This window comes from Dermacentor albipictus, chromosome 4, assembly GCF_038994185.2.
Source record: "Dermacentor albipictus isolate Rhodes 1998 colony chromosome 4, USDA_Dalb.pri_finalv2, whole genome shotgun sequence".
Classification (NCBI taxonomy): Eukaryota; Metazoa; Arthropoda; class Arachnida; order Ixodida; family Ixodidae; genus Dermacentor; species Dermacentor albipictus.
The window spans coordinates 45227030-45246689 of NC_091824.1; the positions used below are offsets into that span (position 1 = coordinate 45227030).

At 44.9% G+C, this 19660-nt stretch overlaps 1 protein-coding gene across 3 annotated transcripts in view; it reads left to right on the forward strand.

Annotated features, from left to right (window-relative positions):
- The window catches only part of LOC135907176 (serine/threonine-protein kinase 11-interacting protein), a 105463-nt gene that overhangs the window by 45800 nt on the left and 40003 nt on the right, over nt 1-19660 (forward strand). For all 3 annotated transcript variants that reach the window (XM_070536909.1, XM_070536908.1, XM_070536910.1), the window contains 7 exons: nt 299-370; nt 1581-1662; nt 5240-5357; nt 6512-6570; nt 7671-7869; nt 11661-11725; nt 18893-19176. In XM_070536909.1, coding sequence (XP_070393010.1) covers nt 299-370; nt 1581-1662; nt 5240-5357; nt 6512-6570; nt 7671-7869; nt 11661-11725; nt 18893-19176 — 879 coding nt within the window. The remainder of the gene's footprint in view (nt 1-298; nt 371-1580; nt 1663-5239; nt 5358-6511; nt 6571-7670; nt 7870-11660; nt 11726-18892; nt 19177-19660) is intronic.

Consider the following 19660-nt stretch of genomic DNA (forward strand, 5'->3'; position numbering starts at 1 on the left):
GTCTGTAGGCCCTCTAGCGACCAAAGAGGGAACTCGCCAGAATGACAAAATGAATTGGACCAGCCCAGCCCGTTACTGGCACTTAGAAAAAGTAGCCAAACACGTGGCAGAGACGCTCGTCATTGCCATTAATTTTTTTTAATATTGTCACCGAGTAAGACTCAGTCATGGCACTCAAATGGTTAACCAGAAGTGTCTTTCAACGTATGCTGCATCAAATAAATGTGCAGAATCATGCACTCATTCCTGTACACTGTCAGTAAAAGAATATTTTTTTTTTCTTCGTCTGTGCTTTCAGGAAGTTGTGAAAATGCTGCAGCCTTTCGTGGAGGCAAAGGCTAGAAGAGACCTTTATTCTGAAATGTTGCAGGTAATGCAGGTGTTGGTTTTCGTCAATGACATTGTTGAGTACATGTATATTAGAGGCTCCTCGTTGAGCCAAATGCAATCAAGTCAAGCTCTTGCCTAAGTGGAACAATTTCAAAATGCTTTGTTGTTTAATCAGAATGTTTTGAGGGTCTTGTTGGTTCATTCTAAGGACTGATTGCTAAATGCACAAAATAGCAAAACAGTATGCCACACAAGAAGAGGTGCACGGAAAGATCTGCGCTTGATCTTTCCATGTGTCTCTTCTGTATGGTATTCTGTTTACCAATTTAGCATATTTAGCAATTAGTCATTAGCTTTATTGATACTCAGTAACATGAACATGAGAAATTTGCACAGCACATATTTTATCATTCGCCCTTTAATAAAGTAATGCAACTTCTTGCAATAGCTCCAAACTAAAAGAAAATGAAATGTAATACATGCAAAATGTAAGCAAGTGTCCTTGGAAAAGAAATTCTGCAGTTTTGTTACCAACATTAATAAATGCAGTTAGTAGGGAGAAGCATTTTTGATATTCCAGGAAAGTCAATTAAAAGAACTACGAGACATATTACTGGAAAGGATATGATTACTATATAAATGTGACATGAGCATGAGGCTGCGGATAGAGACAAACATGGTCGCCCGAGCACTGGCTTTATCCTTCATCCTACTCCTTCACCACAATTGCACCGCACCGTCTTTGTGCAGTTTGTCACATAAATATATTTAGCTTGTGCACTAGCTGTTTGCATTTTCAATTAAGTGTTTGGTATGAGCACGTGTGTACATATCTATGTATGCATACATGTATTTATATTTATTTCTGTGTATGTGCACCTGTTTAAGATACGTTGAACCTAAAAGTGATGAGTTTCTAATTTTTCTGTCCTTATCACTGTTATGTCAATGTGTGTGTGGAGTAGCCAGGTCCCTCCAGGCTGTTTATTCAGCATTTTCCCTGGTCTCTTACAGTGTTTACTGCAAAAAAAATCTAATTCAAAATTCAAATTCAGACTGCTGCAATTTTCTGTGGCAGAGGTGCAAAGGAACTGCATTGCAAGAGAGGTGCTTGCATTAAGTACAGCTCTGTATTTTACATGGAATGCAGCAATATTAACCATGACAGACTAATTTCTTGAAGGCCTGTGAGGTATTCATAAATAAATCATTGAATAATTCTGTGTTAACATTCTTTGTCTCTTTTGCAGTGCGTAAAATGTAATGCACAGTTCCCGAAGCAAGCTGCGAAAAAAGTGGTTGTTTGCTCAACAAAGGACACAATTATGACAGGTAACTTTTTAATTGCCTGCTCCCTTGTCTGAAAACAGCTACAAGCTGTTTTCTTGTTGTTCCTGCAAGTGAAACTTTCTGGCTGCTTCTTCCGCAACGTTCCTTGTACTTTGGAACCCCGTGGATCCCATTTTGCAAGGGACCTTAGAAAAAAAAGAAAGAAAGAAAAAATCACCACCCAAGCACTTCATACATATGGTTAACCACTGAAGCTTAGATGTGTGGCCATGGTGTTTATCAATAAGTTAATTCTGATGGTTCATTAAACAACGGCTTGGTAGGCTGCTGGATTCTCAGTATGCAGTTGCTGCTTGCGCTCGGATAAGCAGCAATTTGCTTGTGCCCGGGCTGCAGCATCGGCACGGTGTAGACGAGCTCGTTCCTGGTTCTGCTTGTGGCGTTGCTGATCGAAATTTGCCTGCTGTTCAGGAGTATGTATGACGCATGGCCTACTTATTTTGGAGCTGTAGAAAAACTGCTGCACGCACTTGGCTGCGACGGAGAGCAATACAGTCACTACTGGTGCAGCTAATTGCACACCTCTCTTTCTCTTTTTTTTTTCCTGCATGCGCATGGGGTTGCGCTGGAGGATTTTTCAGCGTACAGATGGACAGACGGATTGGCTAGCCATATACAGCTTCGCTGTAAAAAAACAGCCGGGAAAACATAGCATTGAGAAAGGTCCCAAGGGATCGCCAAATATTTTGGGTATGCTTCACCGCATAAAATTGTATGTATTGCGGCGAAGCTTACTTACGGAAACCGGCAAGAACCACAGTCGTGGTAGGAAACACTTGTCTGGATTGACAATCGCATACTTCCGGCATTTTGTGATGAGGCCATAGAAGGGCTTGACAGGCTTAACCATTGCCCCTTTTAGTAGATCCCTGGCACACGAGCGAAAAATGAGCTACCAAACCCGTTCATTTTCCAACTCTTCACAAATGTCGGTCGTGAGCACCACGTGGCTGGCGGAACCACTGAGCACTACCTGATGTGCCTTATGAAATCTTCATTACACATGCATGCATATCTTGAAGGCCACTAACCTCAATCATAGCTCAGCTAGTGTTTGTAGGCATTACAGGCAACAGCTATTCTAAAGCCAGACAACCAGCTTTTAAAAAGTGCACCCAAAGGATTGTGCCGACCGTGATTTCACTGCAGTACCAACCACGTAAACACCATGTGCTGGGTCATCAGCCATCAGCACTGCCCGCCACCTGTGATGGTAGTGTCAGTCTCAAATGCCACCTCGCAACGCATGTTCACAACTGAGGGCAGGCCCATTGTGCTGGGAGCTTGAGCCATTCCACAGGCATCTAGTAAAGGAGGGAATGGCTTAATTGCGAATTTACGTGACCACCACATTAAAGCGCAGCATAAAATGTGTGAACATTACAAAACAGTGACATATCAAATGCAAACATAATACATAGAAGTCAGTGGGCTTGATGTCTGCATTGAGAAAGTATTGTTTAGCAGCCTAGAAAATGCAACAGTGAGGAGCATATCAATGGGATTTCACTACATGGCATGTTGATTCTTACTTTTTTTTTACCATAATCAACTGCAATTCTGTAAATAGACAAACCTAATTAAATACCACCTTTATGCTTTATCTCATTACATTTCCTCTATGTGTAGATAGCGCCAATTGTTTTGTTCTTGATGCACTGAAGAATAAGCCAGAAAATGTGTGAACTTAATAACGGTGTGTGTGATGATTCAATAACTATAATGCCATTTGACAGTAGGATGCTGAAGCACACACAAAGGCATTGTTTAAAATAGATGGATATATAGCATCTATAAATTCATGTGAAAAATTTCCCATTAGTCTTACTATGTTGAGTGTTCCCTCTGATGCTTGATTGATTGGAGGTATTCTGCAAAATGTGCAGTGTTGCGTAAACATGATCACATCTGTTCTTATTACCAGAAAGTCAAGAACATAAAATCTGGATTTAGTTACAGCGCATGCGCATGAGTAGTGATGGACCCAGCGTAACAATTTTCCTTTGAGCAAGTAACGAGAGTAGAGTAGACTGACATTAATTACACTCAGGTTAGGTTGATGTTTTGGTTAATTAGATCCTAGCCGAATATCCCAGCCAGTGCCCATGCGTTTCTGTGGGTCCAAACGTTGTAATTTTCTATAATTACCCCAAAAAAGGCACGCAATTCTAACGCATGGTGTTGTTTTTTAAGGAAATTGGGCTGAAAATTTTCTGCACGGTGGAATCGGATATGAAACCAAAAACGGTCTTCGTGGTGTTTGTACGCTTTACCGCATAATACAAACGTACTACGGTGAAGCTGACTTTTAAAAATTGTGCGGCAACGATTAATTTGGTAAACCGGTTCCCATTTGTACCACACATTTTCCTTGCTAAAAAATCTACTTTACTAAAAAATTTCTACTTTGTTCAGGAGCTTTATTGTAATAGCTGCGTTAGTTTTTTGTTTTTTTTTACTCTGGACACATAGACAGAGTTTGTGCATCTTATTTGGGGGCATGTTAAATTCTGGCAAGTGCTGCCAAATGAATTGGTGGTGTGTTTTGACATTTTTTATGCATTTGTTTCATTCGACCCTCCGGATAATTCGATCACTTTTGTTAGTCTTGTCAGGGTCAAATTAATGGAATTCGACTGTACTGCCATAATGCGTGTACATGAAAACATTTTGACAACTTTGCGCATTTGCTGCTTGATGATCAAAGAGTCTATAAATGTCCTCGCACTGTGGGTCGTGTGTGAAGCTGCCGCACTAAGAGCGGTCAAGTTTCCAATCAGTCTCGTTTCATTTGTCCATATCTCATGCGGATACTACTGATTTTTCATGTTCATTGTTGTACTGCGGTGAAGAATTGGTGGTTCATTTAACAGTGTTAGGCTGATTATACATAAAGTGACAACCCCAATTTCTCAGTTTTCCTAATGCTGCATTGCTCAGTGTTGGCACATTCATTGTTTGCACACTCACCTTGCTGTAATCTTGGCTGAAAAACTCCTTGCAGCCAGTGGTTAGATCAGATACTATTACCTGGTGTACACATTGCTCACGATAGCAGCATAGCTGATGCACAGTCTAAAACATATGCACTAACATGGACTAACACCACAGCGAAATGCATTGTGTGCAGTTCCTATTAACAGCGATCTTCTTTGTTTGGGCTCTGCAAATGTGAGTGATTGACAAAGGTCTTATTTATTGATACAGTATTGTAGGTACCAGTGCCCGAAAACATCATTCACCATATACATTCGTGAATGCAAGTCACAAATATAATACACGAGTTTTTATTTTAATGCTGGTTTTGTCACCTTTGATCATGCCTAGTTCTTGTGTTGGTTTTTTATGTCTTGGAATTTGTGGCATTAATGAAAGATACTGCCATCTCATCTCGTATTATGTCCCTTGTAACTTCTGTCCCAGCACTCTCTGTGTTATCTAGATCACAGGGATTGACTAGTTTTCGTGGTTACCTTTTTTTGTAAGATGTGAAAATTTTGCCAACTTTCTTGTTTTATTACTGCTTATTTTCTTCTCTTACTGTCTACAACAATTTCAGATATGCACGTATCGGAGAGATGTCCTCAGTGTGGGGGTGCAATCCTTCTAACGTTGGATATGCCAGAGGCTATGGATGCACTTTCATATCTTTCTGCAAGTGCTCCAGAAAACATAAGGTTGGTCTGTAGTTGGCCAGGTTGTTTATTCACAGTAGCCCGCCCTGATTGCGCAATGGCTATGGTGTTGGGCTGCTGAGCACGAGGTCGCAGAATCGAATCCCGGCCACGGTAGCCGCATTTTGATGGGGATGAAATGTGAAAACACACGTGTACTTAGATTTAGGTGCAAATTAAAGAACCCCAGGTGGTCGAAATTTTCGGAGTCCTCCACTACGGCGTGCCTCATAATTGGAAACTGGTTTCGGCAAGTAAAACTCCATAATTTAATTTTTTGTTCACAGTAAAGTGTGTGGCAGGGTAGCAGATCCAAAAATAAGGGCACAGTAAGCACTCCTCTTCTTCAGAAAGACACTAAAGAGGACTACGATTGTACCTCACTATAGTAAAGGTGCATCCAACACAAGAATACCTTCATTATATCCAATATTTATTATACGCATACATTCTTTTAATGTAAGTATTTTATGTAAATATTTAAGATTTACTTTTGTTATATCCGATAATAGAGAGGGTTCGTTATATGAAGGTTCGACTGTGTTAAGTTAAGAAAGCACTGAAACAGTTTTCGGACACAGTAAGAAAATGTTCGTGATACGTAAACAATGCTGCTGTGAACATGTGAACGAAATATTGTTTCTCTGCATGCAACAGGGAATGTAATATCTTGCATGATAGATTGTAAGTAAAGCCCAACTTGGTGCCAGCCATACGGCACACAGTTTCACACCTTTCCAGATATTCTGAGAAACTTGGGAATGATAATTGTTAGTGCATCATGGGATGGTATTCTTCAGGGATAACTTTTGGGCACAATCACTTTTTGCGAGATTTCACATGACTCGGTACTCTATGATTTGGGTACTGTGCCTTTGACTTCATACTTTTGTCAGTTCTTTCTTATATATCCCCTTCAGGCATCAATTCTGTCAGTAGAAAATTTAATTTTGCAAAGCTTTTCTTGCACGTTATATGCATGCATGCATGTGGTAAATGCGTGCGTAGAGAGAGAGAGAGAGAGAGAGTGAGTAGTAATTTTAAATGGTCAAATAATGATGCCCCTGTTGACAGCATGAAAAAAATTCAGCTTTTACCATGGTAAAAATAGTAGAATTTTTTTATAAAATCATGCTTTTTAACATTTTTTTCCATAGCGAAAGTTTGACCATCAGAAAGGCTTCCAGTTCATCGTCTGTTGGTAAAGTAGCACAAGGTAAGCCTGCGTCTACGTTCTCTACAGTGTTGATGTAGATTCACTATGTCATCAATATGGACTTGCAGTGGTTACAGTTGCAGTTCGTAAGTAAATCGGTCAGGTTTGGACTTAGATGATGCTTTATGTTTCTAACACCTTGGTAACAGCGGGTGGTTTTCGTGCTTTTTAATGCAGTGAGAGTTGATATGAGCACACATATTTGCTGCTACACAGCAGATTCGAATTTCACTTGAACCCAAGTGCTAGTTCGCTCAGGCAGGCTTCAACTTCATGAATTAGTCATACTTCTTTTGTAGTACAAGAAGTACAAGAAGAAACAAGTACACTAATATTTTATTGTTTCTGTTTGATTGTCAGGTGTATAGTTTAGTGTTATTTATGGTTTTGTTCTGCCTTTTTGCTTCTAAGCCAATTCTGTTATTTATTGACATTTACACACAGTTCTTTTGTCATGTGTTCTGATTTGTGCCTTATTCTATGAAACAATTTGTTATGTACATCCCCTGTTATGATCTCTCTGGAATTGCAGTATTAAGAAATAAGTAAACTTGAAACATCATTAGTGTGCAAATCTTTGCTCCACAGTATACTACAGATAGTGGTTATGTTGGTTTACAGCATTGCAGACATTTTTTATGAAATGTAAATTTCACACAATTTATGGAGCAATCGTTGGTTCATTTTACGTGTGTCTACAAATGTGCAGAGCTTTTCTTCGTGTTGTTGGGGGGGAATTCTGAAGCTTCACATGATGCATTTAAAAGGCCTATGGTTTGTACCCTGCGAGTCATCCTAAAGCAGGTCTAAAATAATGCACACAGGTCTTGTAAAATAATATAAAATGAAAAAAAAAACAGTCATGTTATGTCATGATACTCATTATTGTACCTCGCTTGTGGTTTTCATTTTTACGTTTGGTGACGCTAACTATTTACGCAGTTTTAATGCAAGCTATTAGCACTTTGAAGTTTATTTTCTAGCAGTCATTGCAGCCTTTCATATCTGCTTTGTATTTCCGTTCCTCCAGTCATCGACAGCTATTCAATTGGGATTGCACTACTACAACGCTGAACACGAGTTTGTGCTGTCACATGCAGATAATGTTTCCGAAGAGAGCATCGAGACTGTGACGCCAGACCAGCACAGCAGCCTACATCGGCCGGGTTTCCGGAAAAGTGCGAGCGACATCACCATCCTAAGTAACCCCAGCCAAAGCAGCATTATGGTCATTTCTACCACTTCTACACATGACGGGGGTGCGGAAAATGCGCGAGAGAATGATAAGACAATGTCTCCGTAAGGACCCTTCTTCTCGTGCTTTCCCAGCTGGGAACCTCGTGACCCCCCCCCCCCCTTTTTTTTTGAGCTGACTGCACTTGTCAAGTTCTGCCGAACTTGCTTTTGGGCTAGTGGTTCATACTTGATGCAGTCACCATAGCATTAACATGGTATACGCATGAAAATTTACGGGACGTACACTAGCATTTGCTAATGTAGCATTCATCCTGTCAAATTTCTTGTGTACAGTGAAAGCTCGTTAATTCGAACTTCAATAATTAGAATTTATGGATAATTCGAACTGTATGATTTGGTCCGGCCAAGCTCCACAGAAGTCTATGTATAAAAAAGTCCGTTAATTCGAACGCGAGAAGGTTCCCTCACGGATAATTCGAACTACGCTCACCTGGCACACGGCCAGAGAAAAGCGCCTACTGCCTACATACAAGGCTGTATTGCCTCTGAAACGGAGAGAACGGCGAGAGAAGGCAAAATTGGAAAAAAATCTAACCGACGCGGGGTCAGCCAGAAGGCAGTGGCGGCTGCCGCCTCTCCGTTCTACGTAACCTCCAAGACTTCTTGCCCGTTGTGAATCTCGGAGGCTTTGCAAATCTTGTACAGCTGCTAATGTTGTGCGGAGATGGCACGGCAAGCGCCAAAACACAGCGAATCAAGTACGTCGCAGCTGTGCTTGCAATCAAGAACCAACGAATCAGGGCCTTCGCCACCTTCACATGTTCAGCGTCTTTGTCTCGGCAGTCTTCATCGGTTGTGCACCTCTGTTTTCAGCTTAGGAGGTATCGGCCATCGCGATTCATTGTGATGGTGTTAAGCCTCGGCTAACGTTCGTTTCGGTGGACATCGGTAGTGTGGCACAGTCGGACCCAGAGCTTCGACTTCAAGATGGCGTGTGCCCGCGGCACACGCCATCACTTTCTGACACGCCAAATTTCTGACATGCCCGACTGCTTCCAAATCGCAGTGTACTGTTGCTCTCCTTCACTTTCGTTAGTTCGAACTTTCGTTAATTCGAACTGAAGCGGCTTCCCCTTGCGGTTCGAATTAACGAGCCTTTACTGTATATCGTTTTAATGCTGTGGTTGCTACGTTTTGTCAGGCTCAGTTGCTATAAAACAAAAAAAAGAAAAGTGAGAGCTGCCACAGAAGTATAACTTTACTGCCATGTTTTTTAACATTTTGTTAGCTGATCACCTGCTCAGCTCTTGAATTTTTCTTAGCTCATTGCTTTGATTTGTTGCTATGGTTAACTATTGCTGTGGTAACCTTGTATGTACCGTATCTACTGGCATAATGATCACACTATTTTGTAAAAAAAATTGCCGCTTATTCAGGGGTGTGGTCATTGTGCAAGTTAAATTTCCCACAAAAAGAAAACATTTTTTTCATCCCGCATTTGCTGCGGGATGACAACAGGTCAACAAACAGGTGGCTGCTGCTGTAACAGTGCGGGACACCGAAACAAACATGACCGCCGGCGGAGCAAGCCGAACGCACTGAACGCAATTTTTTTTTCTTTTCATGAGTACATTACCCTCATTGAAACAGTTTCTTCCGTATCAGTATTCAGTAGTATCATTAATGCCGCAAGTCTGCGGCAATAACGTAGCCATGTCCACTTTGAGGGCACAGAAACGAAGATGGGCATGCTTAGCTGCCAGTGACATAGAAACACATGGTGGGCATGCTGCGGAAACTGCGGCATTTGTCTTCACTACTATCCTAATACGGCACGTTTTTGCTAAGGGTGGGCGAATATCTTAGCTGTGTTACAAGCGCCGGTGTATGAATAGGGTACACTTATAAAGTATCAGTGTAAATGTGGCTACTATCATTGCCACTTGCAATTTGTTGCGTGCCCATGAGTGCAGACAAGAAGAACCTAAAGGCACCTTTGTCGTTGTTGTTGTCCACAACCATTATAAGGCCTACAAACAATGAAGCCAAGGCAAGCTTGGTTGTAGCTTTTTTTTTTTCTCATGGAAGTGTGGAAAGTGATGAAGGGAATAAAATGAGGCATCTGCTTAAGAATGTTTGGTGCGTGCAGACCACTTGGTATGTCTTAAAGAGTTGTTCACATAGCATTTGACAGCATTGGACAGATAGTAAGCACGATCATCTTCATCTAGACTTGGCACACGACATATCGCTGCAACAAGTTTGGGGAGCGATCATTACATGGGAAAGAAAAAAACTAATTTTGATGACAAAATTCAGGGGTGCAATGATCACGCGAGTGCGATCATTATGCAAGTAAATACGGTAACTCGAAGGCAGGATGGAAGAGCAGCCTACTTTGTTAATGGTGGCACTGAGATTATGTTTTAGTGGCCCTGTATAATTACGTTTCCCAGCCAGAATTAAACAGGGATGTATGTGGTACCGTTAGTCTTCACTGTAGTGTGGTTGCATTGTTTATAGGGTGGGCATGCTATTTCACTTTCGTTTAAATCGCATTTGGGTTCATTTACTTTAGTCACGCATTGGTGTCCCTTATGGTCACTTTTGCTACAGCTTTACTGTTTACAATGATGGGCTTATATCCTGGCTTTGTTACAGTGGCGATATCAATTAAAAAGAAATGTGCTTGCACTTGTATTCCTTATCACTACTCTCGGCACTTGAAAACTTTAATGAGCGTTTAAGAATCATGGCAACTTCCGCACAAATGCCTGAGGCAACTACCGTATATACTCACCTAAGGGCCGCACTGTTTTTTCTAAAATCTTGGGTAGATGCAGCCCTTGCACGAATCAGGCTGATGACGGCGTGCTCAAGGTTCGTACTGTTTCTTCAACTGTAGCAGAGGCTAAGAGAGGTGAAAATGACAATGCTGAAGTAAACAACCTCAGATGCCAGCCCATCGTCCCTGACCAGTGCTGATCCAAACAGTGCTCCCTTCTCTAAAGGCAGAATGCCACCGATCTGACTGGAAACAATGCCAACACAGCCAAGACGATGCACCACACAAAGAAATAATGTCGCGGGGGCCAATTTGAAAAAAGTCTAAACGTCCCGTCTGAAAGCGAAGTTAGAAGCTTTCTGGCAGGATGTTCTTAATTTTTTTCCGAAATTTCCTCGAGGGAGACCCTTGCATGAATACATACGGTATATGGAAAGTGTATAAGGCTTGATGATGCAAACTACCACGTATGAGCGTGTTGAGAGCTGAGGGGAACACAGAGCAAGTGCTGCTGCGTTAATGGCTATAACGACATTGTAACAAGCGGCCTGTTTTACAATACAGCACTTAATGAGGATTGTAACACCACAATTACTCATAGTTGCTCATTAGTGTTGAGGCCATTGACCATGACCTTGGCTATCACGTGTGATTTAAGTTCTTGTTAGTACAGCCAAGTATTTGCAGTAGTTCCCATGATATCATGAAAAGTTTGTACAAAAATTAACTTTGAAGGAGGTAAGAAGTTGGCAATGGAAGTACATGTGTTTAACATGAATCTCATGACTGTGCTTCCTAGAATGTTTTGTGGGGACAAGCGACCATCATCTAGAATTCTGCTGTAGCCTGCTTGGTTTAGGAATGTGACTTGTGCAGTCATGGTTGATGCGTTAAGTGGTAGTCGGCAGTAGTCAGAATACTTTTTATTTTTTGAAAGTCCATGCTTCACTATGGACATTGTCATTGTCTGTTCATGATGTCCACTCATAACAAATAAGTGCCAGCTCACCCAAATATCCCTGTACCGTGAACTGTGCGCTGCTCTGGTACTAAGAGTCTGTTGTGGTGGAAATAAAAAAGAGTGTTGCTGGCTTTTTTTTTGCCTCAGGCCACCTACTGTTGTCCTTCCAACACTCAAGGAAATTGTTGAAGAACCTATTCTAAACATCAGCAGTAAGTCTCCTTTGCCTTGTCACATGACTCAACTTATTTCTTGCATGACTCCTGTATAGCTTTGTCATTTTCAAATTTCTGGTTTTAAATTTTAGCTGAAAGTCACCTCTTGCCTTCTTTTTTCTGTCCATCCTTTGTCTTCTGCGCTGTAGAAATAACATGGATCACTGACTAGCCCGTTCCTACACTTTACTCCAGTTGAATGGCTAAGGTGGTTTCCTATGAAATGATTTGCGTAATGAGAGGGAGAATAGGGCCCAACCAGTTCCTTCATCTTCTGTATGTAGCACTTTTTAATGGCACTTGTCCTTGTCTCCACCCAGCATGTGCTGCTGCAATGACAGTTAGTGGAGGAGGGGGTTATTCTATAAATGTCCGCCTAGTGCCCCAGTCCAGCCAATCGGCACTTCAGCAGCAGGCGAAATGGGCTCATTGTTTAGTTGGATGGTTACAGAACACAACCCTTGCCTGTGTCTCTACTTTTGCATGGCATTAGAATTGATTTAACATGATGCTCAACATATCATATCTACTGTGCTGTTTTGGTACCTCGAAACTATAATTTAGCCATGGGAAACCTAATGCATAGCCGATATTAGCCTTTTGGATGCACTGCAGAGAGCTTTCAGTTCTCATTTGTTGAGCGAACCAATTACTAATGAATTTGTTATTGTAATGCTTAACTTATACCTCAAGTAGCATATCATTTTTCTTTATGTACTCTCCAAGGACAGAAATAGAGGTGGGCACGTTCTAATTATCTTGATTTGGAACAGTGTTCAGGCATTATAGGGTTAATAAGAATGCCACTGTGTTGACCATCAATGTACACGCATCACGGTTTTCTCAGTATCACCCTCCATTTCTCTTTTGTTCCCCGTTTACCTTTTCCTAGTACGTAGTAGTAAGCTAAAGTGCAGTAGCATGGTCCAAGCTGAATGCCTTTCTCAAATTACGTTTTTACTCTCACTTATGAACTACAAAATTGTGAGTTCAGATCTCAGCCTTCGTGCCTGTGTTTCAGCCTGGGCAAAATGAAAAAATGCTTGTTTTCTTAGGTTTAGGTTCTTGTTAACTGACCCCAGGTAATAAAAATTGTGCTGGACCCCCCCCCCCCCACGCTTTGGAATCTTTTGTAGCCTGAGAGCTGATTTAGGACATCAAAACCGGTCATTTATATTATTACGATATTATCGTTAGATACCCGAGAGACGAGCCGCTGCGAGAATGACAAGGAAGTGGGTTTGTGCCCTTGGCGCAAGAAAATGTCGGCTTGGTGCTCTGGCTCCAGTCCAGTGTAAATAGCTTGTAAATAGCCTCTTCTGTCTGTATCTTTCTATACGTAACATTCTGGTGGAGGTGAGTGATCCCCGTGCTCGCCATGGAACTCCGGAGTGGTCGGTACATCAAGCTTGTCACCATGCCTCCCGGTGACGAGATCACCTCTGCAACGGCTTCGGCTTGTCCGACTGCTCCTGTCGTCACGGTTGCCCAACATCGTGACCCTAGTGTGTTCTCTGGCCTGGAGGGACAGGACGTTGACGAATGGATCAAGCTATATGAACATGCCAGCGCTGATAACAGGCGGGACCCAACGATCATGCTTGCCAATGTCATCTTTTATCTCGGCGGCACCCCATGCGTGTGGCACCAGACGCATGATGACGAGATAACCAGTTGGGACAATTTCAAAGAAAAGCTCAGGGAACTGTTCGGCGACCCCATTGGCCGCAAGGTTGCCGCGAGAAAGGCTCTTGCGTATCGTGTTCAGACATCTACAGAGCCGTACGTTTCATACATACTCGACGTCTTGGCTCTATGCCGAAAAGCTGACGACGCTATGTCTGAAGCTGATAAAGTGTCGCATGTCCTAAAAGGCATCGCCGACGACGCTTTCAATTTGCTTGTTTTCGGCAACGTCTCGACAATCGACGCCATCATTAAAGAATGCCGTCGCCTTGAACAGGCTAAGAGCCACTGTATCACACACCACATCACGTGGCTACCCAACACTGCTGCTACGTCGACATGTGAGGGTCGACCACGTCAGGCTCGCTCGAGCTCGAGGCCGCCTGTCCGCCAGCTTTTGCCGCGACGCCTCCCGATCCGCCAGCAACCACGATTGCGATGATTCAGGCCGTAGTCAGACACGAACTTGAGAACATGGGTCTGAACTCCGTGTGTCCAACGTCTCAACCCAACGTTCCCCAGTTCTCTACCGACCCTCCTCGTCCCCGACAGTCCTTTTCTGCCATATCTCACCGCAACCCGTCCGAATGGCGTACCCCTGATGACAGGCCGATCTGCTGCCACTGCTGTTGCATCGGCCACGTCGCTCGTCACTGCTGCAACCGATGGCCACCACCTCTTTGGACATGCGCCGCCACTTATTCCCGCACTTTTGGACCTTCTGTTCCCTATGCCACCCACCATGAACCCACTGTTGCTGATGCCCCTGCTCCGAACCTTCGCTATAGCCGCTCGCCCTCACCTCGACACCATCAGTCTCATTCGCCCCAACCCTGCCGCTTCTCTTCGCCGCCTATACCTCCCGGACTCAGCCGGAAAACTAAGCACTGCAGCTTCTGGAGGTGAAGCTGCGTTGTCGACCCTGCCCTTAAATCCTCTGCTCACATTACCAATGAACCAAAACCTTCTTGACGTTGACGGCTATCCTGTCACTGCACTCATCGATACAGGCGCACATCTTACTATTATGAGTGCTGCCTTCCGACGACGACTCAAAAAGCTCCTCACCCTAGCGTCGGCACGCGTCGTCCGCGTTGCGGATGGCGGTACTGTGCCTATTATCGGCACATGTACGGCACGAGTCAGCATTGCCGGCCACCACACCCCTGTCCTCTTCACCGTGATTGCTAATTGCCCCCATGACCTAATTCTCGGCCTCGACTTTCTCTCCGCACATTGTGCCCTTATTGACTGCTCTGCCAGTACCCTTCGCCTTGAGTTGCCGATTCTCGCAGAACCTTCTGACGCACCCCAGTGCCGCCTATGCCCCACCGGCTTTATTTGCCTGCCGTCAAAATCAATAGCTTATATTGAACTCTTGTCTTCACCACTAGTCCCTGATGGCGAGTGCCTCGTCACTCCTCTGCCCGACATTGCACTATAGTATGACGTTACCGTGCCTCACAGTATACTTACTATTACTGCGAACCGCACTCGCATACCTATCTTCAACTTTGGATTGGCAAAGCGAATTCTACCGCAAGATATTTGCCTTGCCAGCGTTGATTGTCTCGGCGACCATCACATGTCAGCGTTATCAACCGATGCTTCTTGCGAGCTTATCAGGGCCATCGTGCCACCCTCGGCCGCCCATCCCAAGATACAGAAAATGGTTGCGACGGACCTATCTGTGCAGGCTGAAGACCTTTACCAAGTATTATCGTCCTACAGAGATATTTTCGACTTCGACGATCGCCCTTTAGGCCAGACGCTCGCGGTCAAGCATCGAATTCTTACTGGCGATGCTACTCCTATTCACCGACGACCGTATCGAGTTTCTGCGTCGGAACGCCGAGTTATTCAAAGCGAAGTCAACAAAGTGATAGACAAAAACATCATTGAGCCTTCTTCGAGTCCCTGGGCGTCACCTGTAGTGTTGGTTAAGAAGAAGGATCGCACGTGGCGCTTCTGTGTAGACTACCGCCATCTGAACAACATTACTAAGAAGGACGTCTACCCGCTCCCACGTATAGACGAGGCCCTTGACTGCCTCCACGGTTCCAGCTATTTCTCTTCTATCGATCTTCGTTCTGGATACTGGCAGATTGCTCTTGATGATATGGACAGAGAAAAACCGCGTTCATCACACCTGATGGCCTATACCAATTTAAAGTAATGCCGTTTGAATTATGCAACGCCCCTGCCACCTTTGAGCGTATGACGGACTCCTTGCTCCGTGGTTTCAAATGGTCCACACGTCTCTGCTACTTCGACGACGTCATCGTCTTCTCACCCACGTTCGACACTCACCTTGAGCGTCTAACAGCTATACTTGATGTATTTCGAAAGGCGAAGCTGCAACTTAACTCGTCAAAATGTCATTTCGGCCACCGCCAAATTACTGTTCTGGGCCACCTCGTTGATGCTTCCAGAGTACAGCGTTATCCCGACAAAACTCGCGCTGTCCGAGACTTTCCAGTTCCGAAGACAACCGCAGACGTTCGAAGTTTTGTCGGGCATTGCTCGTACTTTCGTCGTTTTGTTCAAGATGTTGCGGCAATTGCTAGACCCTTCACTAATCTTTTGAAGAAAGGCATACAATTCTCGTGGGGTACTGCAGAAGCCGCCGCCTTCTCTTGTCTCGTCACTCTTCTCTCCTCACCACCCATTCTCGCCCACTTCGACCCTGATGCCCCTACAGAATTGCGTACAGATGCCAGCGGTCATGACGTAGGTGCCGTCTTAGCCCAGCGTCAGCGTGGCCAGGATCGCGTTATTGCTTATGCAAGCCGCCTCCTCACACCATCGGAGCGCAACTATTCCATTACGGAACGGGAATGCCTTGCTGTAGTCTGGGTGGTTGCGAAATTCCGTCCTTACCTCTACGGTCGCCCTTTTTCCATAGTCACTGACCATCATGCTCTCTGCTGGCTCTCATCCCTAAAAGATCCTACAGGCCGGCTTGGTCGATGGGCTTTGAGACTACAAGAACTTTCGTATTCTGTGGTCTACAAGTCTAGCCGCCTGCACCAAGATGCTGACAGCCTGCGGCGTTACCCTGTTGATGACCCTGACTCCTCCAATATTACTAGTGCTGCTTGTGTATTGTCTGTGTCGCAGCTGCTTCATTTCGCCGACGAGCAACGTCGTGACGCCAACATCAGAGGACTCATAGACCATTTTGAACACTCTCCTACCGACGCCACTCTACGCCTCTTCATCCTCTGCGACGGTACTCTGTACTGTCGTAACCTTCATCCGGACGGCTCTGAGTTCCTACTTGTCATACCTAAACTCCTCCGCTCAACCGTTCTAGAAGAGCTCCACAACGCACCAACGGCAGGACACCTTGGCGTATCTCGAACCTATGACCATGTACGTCGCTGCTTGTGAACTTTGCCAACGACGCAAGAAGCCTTCTCAGCTCCCCGCTGGTTACCTGCAGCCGCTTGACATCCCTGCCGAGCTCTTCCATCATGTTGGCTTAGACCTTCTCGGCCCATTTCCGGAATCTACATCAGGAAACAACTGGGTTGCAGTCGCGGCTGACTACGCGACCCACTACACCGTAACCCGCGCTCTTCCGACCAGTTGCGCAACTGACGTTGCGGACTTCCTTCTACATGATATCATTTTGATGCATAGTGCTCTGCTTCAATTGCTAACAGACCATGGCCGTAGGTTTTTGGCGAAAGTCATTGACGACATCATGCGGGCCTGCTCCTTTATTCAGCATAAATTTACTACCTCCTACCACCCTCAAACGAACGGCCTCACTGAGCGTTTGAACCACACCCTTACAGACATGCTATCCAAATACGTTTCAGACGACCACCGTGACTGGGACCTGGCTCTACCCTACATTACCTTTGCATACAACTCTTCCCATCTCGAAACTGCCGGCTTTTCCCCATTTTACTTCTTGTATGGCCGCGAACTGACGCTACTACTAGACACCATGCTTCCATCCACCACAGCTTCAACTAGCGCTTATGCCCGTGATGCAATTGCCCGTGCTGATCATGTGTGTCAACTTGCGTGCGTTCGTCTACAAGTCTCTCAAGACAAACAAAAGCGACTCTATGACCTCCATCACCGTGATGTCAATTTTGCGCCCGGCACCCTCGTGTTGCTTTGGTCACCATCGCATAAAGTTGGCCTTTGTGAAAAACTGCTTTCCTGTTATACCGGCCCATATTGTGTACTGCGCCAAGTGACCGATGTCACCTATGAAATTGTTCTAGCCACGCCCACTACGTCCTCCGGTGTGACAACCAGTGACATTGTCCACATCACCCGACTCAAGCCCTACAACTCTCCACGTGCCTTGGATATTTAACCCTTTGAAGGTTTTCGCCATACATGTACGGCGGCGGTTTTCTGTCCCGCAAGGTCTTTGCCGTACGGGTACGGTTCCGACCCGCCGTTTGAAATTTCGCGCTATAATGACGATGCGTGCTTACCGGGAGGTGCTGCCACCTCTTAGCACTTACAAGATACATTTGAAATTGGTGCTACCTTCTTGGGGAGATAAACAGAGCTGATTGCTAGCTTCAACGCGTCGCTCAGACTGCGGCAACGCCCGTTTGGCGGTTTCGGTTTTGCCGCGTGATCGCAACGGAGGCGCGCGAAACGTCATCTTTTACTTTGTCTGCACTCTCTTGCAGGGCGGTGGAGGTTGATCTATATCTTGATTGGCGCTGCTCTTAGCTTGCTTATCAGTGCCGTTCGCGAGGTATTCTCGCTCTCCGTGGCAACGCGCTTTTGCGGTTTCAGTTCCACCACGTGATCGCAACGGAGGCGCGCGAAACGTGGTTTTTCTCTTTGTCGGCACGCTGTCGCAGGGGCGGTGGAAGTTGATTTCTATCTTGATTGGCACTGCTCTTAGCTTGTTTATCACCACCGCTCACGAGGTATTCTCGCTCTCCGCGGCAACGCGCTTACGTGAGAGGGTGCCTCAGACCTCTGCCTAAGGCAGCCGCACGCAGAGATGTCATGTGTGTGCCAACACAACTCCTTGCTCCAAGAGTACAGACACGCATTTTAGGTGTGCAGACTGCGATAAGGCGCTGTGCGTAGACCCGTGTTTCAAGGAGTACCACGCTTGGAAATACTATTGAACATTTTGCAGTTCTGAGTGATGCCGACACCAAAATACTGTTCCTAATTATTTTTTACTATATATTCCCGACTTTATACATTTTGGACATTCAAGATCCGCAATAAAGTAATTTGACCACCTGGGAAAGTTTTTTTCGAAATAATTCGACCCTCAAACGGTTAAAAGCACCGTGACGGTGCTTTTGCCGCCGGGGGGGTAGTATTATGATATTATCGGTAGATACCCGAGAGACGAGCCGCCGCGACAATATCAGCCTCTTGAGCTTCTGGTGTGAGTTATATGTGCAAAAACACAGCAGTCACATGCTTCTTCTTGCACTTGTGGATCTTTTTCATTGAGAGCCACGTTCATTCCAGGGACAGACAGCATTAGCATCGGTCACCGGAGCAGAGCGAGTGCATCGGACACCATGCTCTCGGATGCAAGCTTCAAGAGTGCCCAGAGCCAGCCCAACATGAGCCTACAGCTTCCGGGCACCTCGGAGTCGAGCCGGTTGGAGTACTCCGACTCGGCGTGGGACTTGTTCGACAATAGGGAGGAATTGGGCCCCGCCTGCTTCACCTGCCCAGACCACAGTGTCCTGCTGCATCTAGACGTCAACGTCTTTGGAAGGGACGAAACCTTAATGTGCTGCGTGGAGGTTCGTGCACTCTGTCCACTTTCTGCCTCTGTTCCAGAGGTTCTCAGTGCCTTTGGCATTCTGCTGCTGAGCTTAAGGTCACACGTTTGACTTGTGGCCACTCCAGCCGCAGTTCAATGAAAGTACAATGCAGAGATGGCTGTGCTCCTTTAAGTTTCAGTGTGCATTAAGAAAGCCACACATTGTTAAAATTAATCTGCAGTCCTATACATTAGCATCTCTCATGTGCCCCAGTGTAGTTTTTCGACTTTAACCCCTTCCGTGCCTTTGATGAGACGAATTTGCCCACGCATTTCTGACGAAAGAACGGCCAAGGACGAGCTCAGCTCATCAGCAGTGCTTTGAATTTTTCTAGCAATGCCATAGATGAGCCTAGTTTTTGTCTTGGTGCTCAGTCAGTCTTTTGGTACAGGCAGTGCACAATCCATAGGACAGCAGTAGTGTATTTGTTCATTCTGAGGAAGTAGAAAACGTTTGCAATTGG